Raw genomic sequence first — 15185 nt, 5'->3', positions numbered from 1 at the left:
TGATACATGGCATATACATTTAAGTTCAACTACATACCTGTTGGAGGTGTTATTGGCGGTCTTCCACGTTTTCGTTTAGTTTCTTTCACATTTTCCTGGGGACTCTTTACATTGTCATTCTCAGGCTTCTTCTCAATTTGTGTATCTACTGAATATTCCATATCATTCTCTGATATATTCTCTTTATCTTCTTTTCCATTCTTAGATATATTCTTCTCTGAGACCTTGCCTTTTTCTGAGATGACTATCAGTTTTCCTTCTTTATCAGATTGCTTAACCCTCTTCTCAGTCTTTAATGTCTTTTCATTCTTGTCTTTCTTTGCATTACCTGTTGCTTTCCTCTGTTCTTTAAATTTCTCCCGCTTTTCAGGAGATGATGGAATTTCATTACCTCTTTCTTTAGGCTTAGCATTACCCACAATATTCTATAATAAAGAGTGAAATATAAAAATTAACGTGCTGCAGCCTGAAAGCCCTCCCCCCACCTGTGCATTTAGCAGACTTGCACTTTTTCCAACTTTTCAAATGAAGGCATATGTTCTGTTGTAACCCACAGATTAAAAACTTAAAGGTACTTGAACTGTTCAAAAACCAACAGAGCATGGACACACTGCTTTAACAGGACAGTATAACTTATGCTGTTGAACTGTCAAAGGAATTAATCTGAGACTCTGTCTTGGTTCTCATATGCAGGTTAGGGCCAGTAATCAACTCCATAGTTGTATGCCAGCTTGAGCAGTGCTACTTAAACCTTACCTAGGACACCGAGGGAGGAGTGGGAGTCAGGAGCACAGACAAGGACAAACATTTCAATCACGTGGATAAAAGACCCGTTATCATCTTTTAACAAAAGTGTCTCAAAATAAAACAGTATTTAGGTTGCCATCATCACTGCTATGAAATGCACTAGGTAGAGTCATCTAAAAAGCAACTGACATCACCAACTTCAACATCTGCATGATGTTAAGTTCTACATGCCTGTATTTAAAAATGAAACAATCAAAAAACACTAAGCACTTTAAACTTCAAAAGCTTTATTAGTCCCTGTCCAGTATAAGCTACTGATAACATTCAATTCATTCATTTGTACTTTTCATTTTTCCATAACTGTGATACAGCAGCACAAACTCAGAAAGGACATCCCTGTATCAACAGTTCACTGTTACTGAACACCGTCTGCATGCTGCAATTGGGTTTCATCCCAACACCACATGGTGGGGGGATGCTGGTTACCTCCTTCCAATGCTCCTGCTACAGGCTATCCCCGAACACTTCTGCTCTGATCAACAGAAGCCTTCTAATTTTGAGCCTTGATCAGTAATTTACATCTGATCACATGTCAACACTGCTTTTAGTTTAACTTCCCTCTTCATGTTACCTAGTATCTTGAAGCATTAGCAAGAAACCAGACTCCTTTCCAGCCATAGCACAGCAAGGCACGAGGTCAGGAAGAGAAGACTAGAAAAAACTTTGAAGGCTGATTCAAACAAAAGGTTGAATACCACTTGGGAAAAAGAAAGTGGAACAGCTATTTTGAATTACACAAAATTCTGAGAATACACTTAAGTTTCAGTAAATCCTTGTATGATAGTACAGCTTGCCTCTTCCCACCCCTATCTTCCTATCAGTACATGGATTACATGAACTGGTGCCTTTTAAGATTGCCATTTCCAGATCACAGTCCTAAGAAACAATTCTGATGCAATAAAACGGTGAACAAACATCTGTTCCACCATCTATAACATGATTTCAATCATACTCAGCAGAGGTGATAAACAGTTTGGTTATTTTTTTTGGTGTTTTTTTTTTTTGGCTTTTTTTTTTTTATATAATGTGAAAACAAATTGCTGCACATTTCAGAACAACAGCTAGACAAAAAGAAGAAATTCTGTCATCATCTCATGAAGAAAAAGCACTAGTGCCTGAGCACTGCTTTAACCACTGCTTTAATTTCTTGCACAGATTCCTTGAATACCACAGATGTAGGAAAAGCTTCAATGGAAACCTCACATATCAGTTTAAAAACAAAAGCCTCAAAGCAAACAAAAAAACATACCTCACACTCAAAAAATAACCCTCAGACATTAGGTTTCATTAGTTGCGTTACTCACAGACCATCTGATATGAATAAAAAGAGGTACCACAACACAAACTATCTTAAACTGTTCTTAAACTTACTGTGTTTATGGTTGTCTCTTGAATTAGCTCAGTTTTACTGAATTCTTAAAAGCTGTCTGTCCTTGCATAAATGCTATCGCTCTGTGCAAGTTATAAGTATTTCACTATCGCTGTTCAATGGAACATGTTACTCCCTCTTCAGAGGGAATTAAAGAAACAAAGGTAGTCATTATAGAAAAGAAGGCCAGTTCGTGCTACTTCCATCAGAAACCAGGTGGGCTTTTTTTGTTTGTTTAAAAACAAGACATGAGCTCCTTGCATCTTCATGGCTACAGCCTTTCCCTCTGTAGAAAGAGACCACTCCATTCCACTGGCAGCATGCTGCTGCATTAGTGCTGCATCTGAATCCACACCTCAAGGAACTTACATTCACAACTGAGTCCTGAGCTCTCCAGCAGATCAACTGTTTAAGGACTTTATTAGAGCTCTGTTTACACGATCAGAAGTAAATCTTTTTATGCTTTGTTACACTAAAGGACAGAACAAAATGTTCTGGTATAACTTCTCCCTTAAGTTAAAAGAAAGCTTCCCAGCCAGTGGTTAAAAGAAGCAAACTTATTCCTTGCAAAACCTATCTACAGCCATATAGAAACACAAGAAACCACCTACAGGAGATAAGAGACAAAATATTTTGTCCTTTTTATGAAGAATCTCTCTTCAGATCATTCATCTTCATGTATTTAAGGTTAAATATGGCAGAAATATTTCTCATGGCCATGAAGGTAGTTCCCTTGTGAGTATGAGTCAACCCTGAATCAGGCGTAATTATTAGCATTTGAAAGCCTAAAGAGCACTTTGTAGCAAGTCTGAAATATTGTTTCCCAGTCTGGCAGATATACAAATCAACAGACCAAGGAACAGAATCACAGAATTATGTAGGTTGGAAAACACCTCTAAAATCATTTATCTAGCATCGCCAAGTCTACCACTAAACCACGTCCCTAGGCACCACATCTACACATCTTTTAAATACCATCAGGGATGGTGACTCAATGACATCCCTGGGCAGCCTGTTCCAATGCTTCACAACCCTTTCAGTGAAGATGTTTTTCCTAATATCCAACACCTAAACCTCCCCCGGTGCACCTTAAGGCCATTTTCTTTCATCCTATTGCTTGTTGCCTGGGAGAACAGACAGACCCTCATGTCGCCAAAGCAGCAGCATCTCTCTTTAGAGCAGTGATAGATTTAAATTCTGCTTATTAATAGTTCACTATTGGAATCTGCACTTAGGGTTTGTGTTGAGGGAGAGATGCAATTTCTTTGTTCAAACTTGAGAGCCCCAAAAAAAACAAAAGGAAAGGGCATGACTAAAAACACAGGCTACAACTACACCACAGAAACGTGTGGCAGGATCACAAAACCATTTTTTTGATACAGGTTATTCTGAGGTATGCACTTAGAAGTTTTAACTTAGTTAAACAGGATCAGAATTTGTCACCCTTTCCTACAAAGTATCCACATGAAAACTGAACAGAAACAACTTTTCTTCTCACCATGAGCAGGACAAGATCTTTAAAATAGCCCACTAATACTTTCCATTGCTAGCTGAAGGTTGAACCCACAGAACAGAGCAGGTGAAGGGATAGTAGAACAGCCAAGCCTCAGAAGAAGAATGTGGTTAGGAAAAACATCTTTTGAAAGCTGTGAATGAAAGACTACTTAACAACTTCCTTAAAGGTCCCAAGATAATCTAGTAGTTACTCTGGGAATAAATAATCTCCCTTCACTTCAAAGTTCCCATCCCTTGGGAAAGTATATATAATCACAAAAGTCATCTCAAACTGTGTTCCAGTATCCCGCCACTAGTTTTAATATGTAAATTCTTAATCTCCCAAGGATTTTTAGACAAATTTTTGTCTAGAGACCGACTTCTTTAGTTCAAGAAGCATATTCATGAGAACACGAGCCCGAGAGTTTGTAGAACATGCCATGAAGATCTGCATACCCTTTCCAGTTTAATGGATTTCATTTCAAATGCGCTGTATTTTAGCAATAGAGAAGTTTCATTCATTTCATACTTTATAGTTCAAACCTAGTTACTTGCACCAACTGTTTTAGAATATTAGAATGAACACACAACTTACCTGATCTTTGGAAAAAGCTTTGACATGAATGTTTTTGACAGTCTGAACTACACCATCATAAAATTTCACTGTGTATGTACCTAAAATTTGAAAACAGAGCAGACAGTATTAAAGATCAGAAGTTTTTTAACAGAATATCTACTAACAGCTCCAATAATGAAGCTGGATACATTTTTTCTCCTTGATCTTACAAGGTACAGTCAATGGAAAGAAAGCACAGCACAAAAACAAGTCTATACTAATTGATACTCAAAAAGAAGCATGACTGTGCTTGTAAGTCTCTTTGTAAAGAGTTTCTGCAGCTATGACATCAGTTTTACTGTAATTACACACACCCCTTAGATTATACATTTAGGAAGAAACAACTTTCTCCAAATATACACTTAAAGCAATTACTGACTAGATAACCCAGAAGGTTCTTTGTTCATAAGAAGGACAAAAGGCTACAGTAAGAGTTGATGATAGATTAAGATATGTAATTAAAAAAAAAATCCCAGTTGCTTTCTGTTTCTGTACTCTCTCCTCTTAACCAAAAAGGCACATAACTATAAATGTACTACTAAAAAGCATGACAAAAACATAAGCAAGTCCTTACCATCTTTGTTAACTGAAGTAACTTTGGCTGGATAGAAGCGACAGTCAGACCAGCATGCCAACACCTGATCATTTATATGAAAACCCTACAAGACAGTATTTAAAAGTGTTTTCATCTTAGAAATACAGAAATATACACCTTTATTAAAACATCAGAACAATTAGCTTTCCAGTATTTAAAATAAGCCCTAAAGCTTATACAGCAGGCAATGAAACAACAGCGCATTGGTTTAACATTCTCAAATATCCTTTATTTTCTACTTACTGCACACCCTTCTTCCTCATGTAATCCTTCTTTTCTTAACTGTATTTTCTCTAAGGGACGCAAATAAGGACTGTCCCAACAAAACCATTCATCATATCTATGGTTCCAGCGTTTGAAATGGATAAGCACTTTTCCTTCTTCATAATCAATTTCTTCAATATGAGCTGGATACCTGGACAGAACAGAGATTAAAATATTTCAGTTAAGAATGAACACGTCCCATATGCTTACTCTAACTACAGCGTAAACATCACATGCAGATTGCTTTCTGCATGATCAAAAGCAAAATAAATGAAGACTGCTTGACCAGGTGTGGTGGGGATCCATGTTACTGTACCTAACAACCTTTAGTTTCTAAGTTCTCAGTATTATTTCACTTATTTCTTGTATAAGCAGTAAAAATGCTACAGATGACTTGGAGCTCAGTACAGAATGAATCCCACAACTGAACAACATAAAAGCAAACACTGGTTACAGAAAAAGACAACTGAGGAGTTTCTAGTCTGGGGTGGAAAACATAGCTAGAAATCAGTAAGTCAAGAAAGCCTTCCCCATACCTAGAAATTTTACATGTACACAAAATTGATAGATTCAGCTCCCTCTTAACAACATCTGAAGGTCAATACAGTAACTTCTTCCAGAGATACCCATCAACACGTGTCATAAATTGCCTCTTCAGTTTAACTGCATAAGTCTAATGTAGACACTACACCCAATTTAAGTTCTGGGTTCTTAAAGTTAAATGCCATTTTCAAAGTCCTAGGAATTTCAAACAAGGCTCTTGGTATACTGAAAGCACAGGAACCAGCGAGAGGGCGCACAGTGATTTCTAATCAGGAAGACCTCAAACTATGCATTTCTTTAATTGCATTGGTAATTTGCAACTTAAATACGCATTTCAGAATCACAGCACATTTCACTATCCCAACTGAAGATAACATCCCAAATATTGAAATTTTCCCTCTGCAGTAATAGCACCAGGAGAAAACCTTTACTCGTCAATGTTTTTATTTCAGATAACTGAAAACAAGACCCCACTAAATTCTGGAACAAAGGCCTAAAGGAAAACAAAAACAAAAAAACCTCAAACCCAGAAGTACTCTTTACCTAATAAATCACAATTATAGATCACACTTAAGAAGACAGAACAAGGGGTAGGAGCATAAAGAAGTGGCATTTCGAAAGGATTAAGCTTAACACTAAGAATAAAACTAAAAAAGAATGAATTGAGACGTAAAATACAATACAGAGTATTATTTTACAATCCCATACAGACCAAAAGAAGGGTTACCTACAACTTAACTACTTCAGCAGATATGAGATGTTCGTAACTTCTTCAAAGAGAGCTACAAATACTCCACACCAGAGACTTGCACTGCAGCCACAACCTAAGGCCCTGCCTAAAACCACATACCTCACCTCAAGCTTTGCCACTACTCTGTTCTTGTATATTATCAGAACACATGCAGCAAAGGCTATGGAGGAGAAAGAAAATAGGATAGGAGATACTTAGGGTAGGGATACCTTTACCCCTTCCTTCCTAGGAAGTAACTTCCCTTTTCTGGTGATGGCTAAGAGATATCACATTTACAGAATCACAGAATCATCTAGGTTGGAAGAGACCTCCAAGATCACCTGGTCCAACCTCTGACCTAACACTAACCAGTCCTCCACTAAACCATATCACTGAGCTCTACATCTAAACGTCTTCTAAAGACCTCCAGGGATGGTGACTCCACCACTTCCCTGGGCAGCCCGTTCCAATGCCTCACAACCCTTTCGGTAAAGAAGTTCTTCCTAACATCTAACCTAAAACTCCCCTGGTGCAACTTTAGCACATTCCCCCTCATCCTGTCACCAGGCACGTGGGAGAACAGACCAACCCCCACCTTGCTACAGCCTCCTTTAAGGTACCTGTAGAGAGCAATAAGGTCACCCCTGAGCCTCCTCTTCTCCAGGCTGAACAAGCCCAGCTCCCTCAGCCGCTCCTCGTAGCACTTGTTCTCCAGACCCCTCACCAGCTTCGTCGCCCTTCTCTGGACTCACTCGAGCACCTCCATGTCCTTCTTGTAGCGAGGGGCCCAAAACTGAACACAGTACTCGAGGTGCGGCCTCACCAGAGCTGAGTACAGGGGGACGATCACCTCCCTAGCCCTGCTGGTCACACTGTTCCTGATACAAGCCAGGATGCCGTTGGCCTTCTTGGCCACCTGAGCACACTGCTGGCTCATATTCAGCTGACTATCCACCAATGCTCCCTGGTCCTTCTCTGCCAGGCAGCTCTCCAACCATTCCTCTCCCAGCCTGTAGCTCTGCTTGGGGTTATTGCGCCCCAGGCGCAGGACCCGGCACTTGGCCTTGTTCAACTTGATACAGTTGGCCTCAGCCCATCGGTCCAGATAAACCCATAACTGCTCAGGTTGATAAGGAAGGAAGATTCAAAGTCCTTCCACATACAAGAAAGTTCTATTAAAGGTAGCTTTCTCTTGTATATCTCAGCAACTACAAAACACTCAGTAGAGGTAACTATAAAAAGCATTACCCAGTTCCCTGCATAGTACAGCAAAAATGAAGACAGGAATTTCCAGGTCCTCCCAATGAGAGACCAGCAAAAGGAAGTTCTTGCCTGAAGCTCATCCAGATCCTCAAAGATAAAGAGAGATACTGATAAAGAATGATCAAGAACAGACTTAAACTAATGATCTGTTCTACAAAGACATCCATCTCTGATAAACCCACGCAGCCACTAATTTTCTCCTGCAGGGGAGAGACATGCCCACGTGACAGGACTCAATGAACTATACAGTCCAAGACTATTCCCTTCTTCATACAGGGAAAGGAAGAACAGGATCCTTCACCACAAGAACCACCACCTGGGAACTGTGCACCAGTACCATACGCACCTATTCCATCTCGCCTTCTAAAGATCCCCTGATAGTGGGGGAGACCCTGATCTATCAACAATAGCAGCAAAAACATACTTGACAGTAAGCCTCAATTTTTAGCCTGGCTGAGAGCCAGTGTGGGTGAACTGCAGTTCCTGGGTAACACACAGGGAAGGCTGAACATCTTCCCTTTTTGAGGCAACCACCATCAGTGAACAACGTTCAGTGCTCAACTGGAACATGGGATCTATTAGAAGCTCTGCTACATCTAGCTAGAAACTTCAACGGCCCTCCCCAACACGACCTTTTTAGCTACGAAGCACCATGGCACTGCCTTGTGCCTGGAAACTTTAAAGTGAAGAAAGAAGTTCAGAGGTTCTCAACAGCTCTGAGCACTACACATGGACACTGCAAGCTTCCTTCCTCCAGCATTTATCCCCTAGCCTTCAAAGTGTTGTGCCTCCTGAAGTCCACACAGATATACACAGAAGTGGTAGAAGCAATACAGCACATGCTTTTTATGAACGTTGTAGGGATATCCAAAAAGCCTGTGAACTTACCATGGGACAGACGTAACTTAAGAAACTTGTTTAATCAGGAAAACACACTATGGAAAGATACGCAAAGTGAAAAGCCAACAGCTGAAGTCTGGATTACAAGGCATGAAAAGATCAGACTGCCAGGCGTCCAGGTATGGGCCGTCCTCTCCCAAACCACAAAGGAAGCATGGCTCCCTGGGCTTTCAGAGCAACTAACTGATTTGGGGCAAGAAATCAGTTAGAGACTGATTTGAGTATTTACCCAACAACCTGTGAAAAACAAGCTGCAATCAGACAACTTCCTACAATTTATCAGGAGACTAAAACAGATGGCCTTCCAGATCAATTCAAAAGGAACCGTGAGCTTGTATCTTTCAAGGTCTTATGCCTAATGAGCTAGCTAAACAGAAAGCAAGGGAAAACCACCAAGAATCACAAACTATGGGAATAAGTTTTGATAAGAACACCCAAGCAACACTCAAAATCTCAAAACAGCGTAACTCTTTATCAGACAGGGATTAGCAGTGACTGGCAACTTCAGACTACAGCTGTCAGAGCACAGCAAACAATATGAAAATAAGTTTCTTGTACAGACAAGTGTAAAGCCCTCCCCTTTTCTTTGTAGGAGTATTTGGAAATTTAAAATCACAGTGCTGACTAGAAGTACTTCCCCTCTCTCAGCACTGGAATAATTTGTATCCCTTTCCTTGGAATAATTTGTATCCCTTTCCTTTCCTATATACTTAGTTGCAAGTGCTGTAACACCCCTTTTTTCTTGGAGCTAGGAAAAGAGGAGCTTACTGTAGTCAAGACAACGCTAAGAAGAACAGAAATGTCTATGAGGACAACAGCTATGAGCTTCCATCCTTTCAGTAGTGGAACAAAATTCTGACAGCATGTACAATTAAACAATCTTTACCATAACAGGGCAGTAAAATTATCCTAGGAAGAGTAATCTTGATCTCAATACTCAAGAACCTCAACTAGAATCAAAAGTTTCATTATAACCATTATAACAGCTCAGCCGAGCCTTTAAAATAAGGCAAGCACCAAAGTACTCACTCTACTCTCTGGAGTTCAAGCCTAGAAGGTTACCCAGACAACCAACATCAGGAATTTCAGCACACATTCAATACACTATGATCATTAAGATACACCAAAGCAACCTTTGAGATGCGATCTAAGTGACACAAACATTCACTTCGCAGCCTGGCAAGGAGCAGCTGTTACACTGACTCCTCTGCTGGCATGTGCAAACTTTTTCTATTCGATAGGGCTGGGAGGCTGGCATCATATCCAAACACCGTGGAAGTCCTGAACTAGCATTCCAGGGCAAGAGTTGCTGCCATGAAAGGCAGGTAAATGAGGCTCTGATATGAAACACTTCCCAAAACACTACTGCAATTTGAGAAGCGATACCAGCCCACTAATTGACTAGTGCGTTTGGTATTGAGCACAGAAATCAAAGGCAGCCCTCTGTTCAAAGAGGAGACCTCTGCCTATGTTTAAGTACCAAGATAGCAACAAAACAAAAAGCTTGGACCTCTGAAGATCTAGAAGAGATAGCATCTGGAAACAGAAAGTTTTATATCCACATAAAAGGAGTGCATTGTAGCCATATCAGAGAGTGGTCCTGTTCATGCAGGAGCAGGTGAAAGTACAACATGAAAATAGTCTGCTGTCCTCTACATTCCATACCTTCTATGAAAGAGATTGGACAGGTATCCCCAGTCTGTCGCTGCTAATGCTGCTAAGAGAAAATAAGCCCTCAGTTTTTAAAGGTTTTGGTTCATAACCCCTTAATACAGAAATATATGGAGATTACCAGTCAAGGAAACGTGGACGTCCTGACCCAGGTTTCCAAAACTCAGCAAGCAAAGAAAAAAAATCAAAACTAAGTTGCAGAACATGCAGAACATGCAGGTCAATTAAAATTAAGAGCTTTTAAAAAGTAAGTGTTTGGTTTTGGACACTTAGTATATACAAAATTCCAATTTAAGTCAAGGGATACGTGGAAAGTAGTGGGTGTTGAATTCCATCCCAGCCTGCCAGGTTTTCCCATGTAAGCGCTACATACTCACACTCTGAGCCACTGCTGTTCTCCAAACACATCAGATAGGTAGTTACTAATCAGAATTTTTAGTCTTACTCAAATGTGATCTATACTAAACTGTACCTCTAGTAAGCCTACACTACAGGCTAAGAAACCTTTTTTGTAGGCTTGACAATTACTTCTCGCATAAACAAAGCTCAAGAATACAAAAGATACATGCAGATTCAGGCTGAAGCCTTACCTATGCAACTCTCAGTCACACAGGAAAGGCAACAAAATATAACTTAATATTTGCGCTTCATGTTCTTTCCATAAAGAGCTACATTTAACATTACCTAAACAGAAGGTTTGAAGTTGGCTCAAATTTAACCTAAATTGGCTCAGTTACCCCATGTTAACTTTTAGGGCTTTTTCCCCTCCTGCTGCAGTTGCTAAGTCTTCTTCCTCACAACTCCAGTCTGCAAGACAAGCTCTATAGCATTCCAAACTTAATAGCATTTCCCCATCCAGTTCATTAATTTGGTGGCTGACCACCCTCAGGCTATAACAATTTCAGACTTTAAATCCTACAACTTCTTAACAGCAATGGGAAAGAAAGCACTGAGAAACTACCTCGGGTAGTCTATACTTCAAAGGATTTATCTCTTCACAATGACTACTCTGTGTATAGCACAGAGAACAAACGTGAATTGCAGAGTACCAGTCTGAAGCCCTGCTAGGTCTGTGTAGTCCTATTTCCCAGACATACAGCACTAGTACACGTTTTAAAAGGCCAGCACAACAGATCAGCACGTATTGCCCATTTTAAGCACTGGTATATAAACTGCTAGAAATTAATTACTTTCCTAAAAACAAACGACCAGGACTCTAAATACGGTATCAATATAAAATGTTTAATATATTAAAGACTTAGAGTTAATATAATATGAATGTTTTTAAAAATATACCAGTTTTTTAATCTGTCACGGGCTTCCAACTGGGCTCCCACCTCAAAGTTGATCCCTCTTCTATTCGGAGGATGTTTTGTCATTTTGTAAAATCAACACTGCTGATTTTATTCCCCTGAAAAATGCAATTAAATATCAATCACTAATCAAGACACATACAAAATAAACTTATGCACCATAACCCCCAAAAGCTAGATGTTAAGGGACCCTGGTATTTCTTGTTCACAGGAACTAGTGGGGACCATTACCTCTTAAACAGGAGTTCCCAAGCGATAGTGTGCAGAATCATTCAAGAAATGTGTTCAAAAGGATAGCTACCAGACAAGGAAAGATTGAAGCTCAACCTTTGCCTGTCAGTCAATTAAGAACTCTGCAACCCAATGTTTATTCAAGACTGAGAGAGAAGTTTCATATTATTTCCCCCCTCCCCTTCCTGGTTTTAAGGAAAACAAGGAATCCAGTAAATAGGAAGTGGGCAAAAACATACGTAGTAACAATCTTTCAAAATCTATGTTAGTAAAACACTCTCAAATGCTATGTTACCTCATCACTACAAATGCAGGAGTTTAAAGAATCACGCAGATATTTTAACCAACTTTATAAACTGCCTAAACTGTTACCGTATTTATGTTTTCTTCCCTCTTCTCCACCATTTTAACCAGAAAATAAAAAGTCTTTTAACACATCCAACAGATAAACATTTTAAGAAATCTTGCCAAAGGTACATTTTGTATGAAGCCTGATCAGAAGCTACTTCTCCCAAATTTTTGTCAGTCAGTCACTTTCCACAATTTTAAGATCCAAATTATGATCCATTCCTGTAGTCTTTAAGCTCACAAGACCCAAAAATTGGAGTATGCTTTATAGCCTACAGTAAGAAGCAATTACAGAATATCACAGAATGGCTTGGGTTGGAAGGAGCCTTAAAGCCCACCCAGCCCCAACCCTTGCCATGGGCAGGGGCCCCTACCCCCAGTCCAGACCACCCCTGGCCCCATCCAGCCCTGCCTTGGGCACTGCCAGGGATGGGGCAGCCACAGCTCCTCTGGGCAACCTGGACCAGGGTCTCACCACCCTCAGAGGAAAGAATCTCCTCCTGTATCTTGAGGATTCAAATAAAGGTGCATAAAATGGATGCAAACTAAATCTAAAAAAAAAAAAAAAAAAAACAAACAAAAAAAAACAAAACAACTGTCATGCTACAAGAATGAGTAGACATGCACAGGCAACTGAAGTAAGCAGTAGCACTTTCTTTCACAGAATAGATTAACAGCAATGGCATCTGCTGAGCTGCACCTCTAAGAAGATTAACATTATTTTATGAAAAACTACTCAAAGTTCAAACGTGGTTTGGAAACCAAAAATCTTTAAGAAAGTCATAAAGCTTCTATTGCAGAGAAAAGCTATTCCACTGACATACTTTCTATACCAGGCCATTTGCCATGGGAGGGCCATATAGGCACCCCCACAACCTCAAGCAACACGAGCACATTACAAAGAAACGGCTCTACCAAAAGATTACCTGTTCTCTTCCTCTGAAGCACAGCTTCAGCACGTTGTCTACTAATAAAACAGCATGCAAAGGTGTGGGGGAAAAAAAAAACCTGCTATTGGCAGCACACTCAATTCACTACACAGTGATTCATTGACACTACCTGCAAGGTATTTCAGCCACCTAGGAACTGAGAATCACTGCAAGTTACTTTTCTTGAGTATCTGATAAACAGCTGACTAGCTCAGCATGGCTCTGAATCAGTCCAGGAACCAGAACCAGTGTTGGCTTACATGGCTAGACATTTGGGGGTGTGGGTGTTACCTTCCAGCTCCATAGCTTTTAATTAGAAAAGGGGAGGGGAAAGGAAATCAAAGAAAACTGGGGGGTTACATTCTGAAGAAAAAACACTAAGAATAAAAAAAAAAAAATCCCACCAACAACTAATGCTATTCTGAAAATCTAAGAAGTAACTGAAAATTTATTTTTTCTTTTTTAAACAGCTTATCCACCTACACCTCAAACAGAACATCCTCTACTTCCTCCACAGATCTACATCAATGAAATATCACTTTCTGGCATTAGCAACAGAATTCGATGCCTCCCAACACAAAGTAGACACACGTGTTGCTTAATGCTTGTAACACAGGAGAACTTGGGGCTGCAAGTTGACTCTTGTCCAAGTAAACTTGCTTTCCATCTCACTGATAGGGACACGCAAAGACCAAGTACTCCTAAATGCCACAAGTACACTAATGAAGCTCTACAGGAGACCCCCCTTCAGGAAAAGCTGCAAGGCATTCCAGCTCGCCTGCAAGAGGAGCATACCAGCCTCGCTACTTCAGTAGCAGTATCTTGTACAATAGGGCTTCTACACATAAATGCCAGCAACTTTGTCAAGGAAGGTCTTCAGGTTTCAGTTAAATATCAAAATAAAAAGAATTAAAGAGCGTCACAACAAGAGGGAAATCTGAAAAACCAGCAAAAGTCATTTAATTTTACTTAGAGGGGCTGCAGGTCCTCTAAAACTGAACTTTCCTCCTCACAGCTGGTCAGCTGAACACCACCATTTGTTAGAGCACACACTTACTGCCCCTCACCGCCTCAGCCAAGCCTGTTACAAGGCAACCGATCAGGAAGTTGAACAAGAGCAGAAAATTTAGGGAAAAAACCACCCACATCACCACCCCTTCCCCACGTTCTTCCTTCTTCTCCCCTTCCGCATCGTGAAATTTGGGCTCCTTCGGGTTCTCGCATCCCTCTGATCCTGTTATCTCAATCCAGCAGTCCCAATGCTCACATGCCCTGCAAACCAGGCTGTCTTCTTCACTTGCAGCTCGTTTCAGGAACGGCTTCCTCCAGCAGATACACACTTGGCAGAACATTACACAACACAGGTAAGTTAGTAGAGGAGCTCAACAGTCCTATGCTTAAATGTACAGCCCTAAAGACTGAAAGCAGATGATAAAACTTTTACTGGGAGCCATCACATAGCTCTTTGTGAACACGGCCATCAGGCAAACCCAAAGCCCTCCACGTTGCACAGCATGACCTTGACCTCCTGGAGTACCTCGCTCAGAGAGACAACACTGAGCACAGTGTTTTTCCTCTGCTTCATATCTTAGGTTCTCTGTCCAATCCTGCAATAACTACCTAAAAAACTTTAAACTATACCAGAACAGATTATTAAAAACAACTCCAGACAGTCTCTAGCAGAAAATTGATTTATACTGACTTGGCAACTAAAACAAGACATGGGCAGGCCTTTCACTTTGGTAACTCCAGGAATCCATCTTCCTCAAGTGTTCGAGACCACAAGAAAAGCAAGCGGTGGTTACTACATCTACCCCCAAAGCTGAAAGGCTTTTCTCTAAAATTTCTTATTCCACTATGAAAATCAGGAGCATTTCATAAACCATTACTCTAGAACTTAGACAAGTTGCTAGTTTCAACAGAACGCATTTCCAAATCTGTGTGAGTAGAAGCACACATTTCTGGTGTTTAGAAGAGAGATCCTTACCTTCCCCGTACAAGTCAGGGTGAAGCAATTTAGATTTAAAAGACTATTCAAATACTTACAGGTACCAATTAGGAAAGTACATTTATATGTAAGGACAATGCAGAGAAGAATACACTTAAATTAAT

At 40.2% G+C, this 15185-nt stretch overlaps 1 protein-coding gene across 6 annotated transcripts in view; it reads right to left on the bottom strand.

Moving 5' to 3' along the window:
• Nucleotides 1–15185, bottom strand: part of PHF20 (PHD finger protein 20) — a 70629-nt gene that overhangs the window by 45744 nt on the left and 9700 nt on the right. For all 6 annotated transcript variants that reach the window (XM_084296785.1, XM_084296786.1, XM_084296787.1 and 3 more), the window contains 5 exons: nucleotides 11549–11663; nucleotides 5125–5296; nucleotides 4861–4945; nucleotides 4266–4345; nucleotides 38–425 (listed from right to left, as the gene is read on the bottom strand). In XM_084296785.1, the coding sequence (XP_084152911.1) occupies nucleotides 38–425; nucleotides 4266–4345; nucleotides 4861–4945; nucleotides 5125–5296; nucleotides 11549–11631 (808 nt within the window). In that variant the 5' untranslated portion in view covers nucleotides 11632–11663. The remainder of the gene's footprint in view (nucleotides 1–37; nucleotides 426–4265; nucleotides 4346–4860; nucleotides 4946–5124; nucleotides 5297–11548; nucleotides 11664–15185) is intronic.

This window comes from Netta rufina (genome assembly GCF_964035555.1).
Source record: "Netta rufina genome assembly, chromosome: 16".
Classification (NCBI taxonomy): domain Eukaryota; kingdom Metazoa; phylum Chordata; class Aves; order Anseriformes; family Anatidae; genus Netta; species Netta rufina.
The sequence above is the reverse complement of the archived record's forward strand: the minus strand, read 5'-3'. Positions and strand labels throughout refer to the sequence as shown.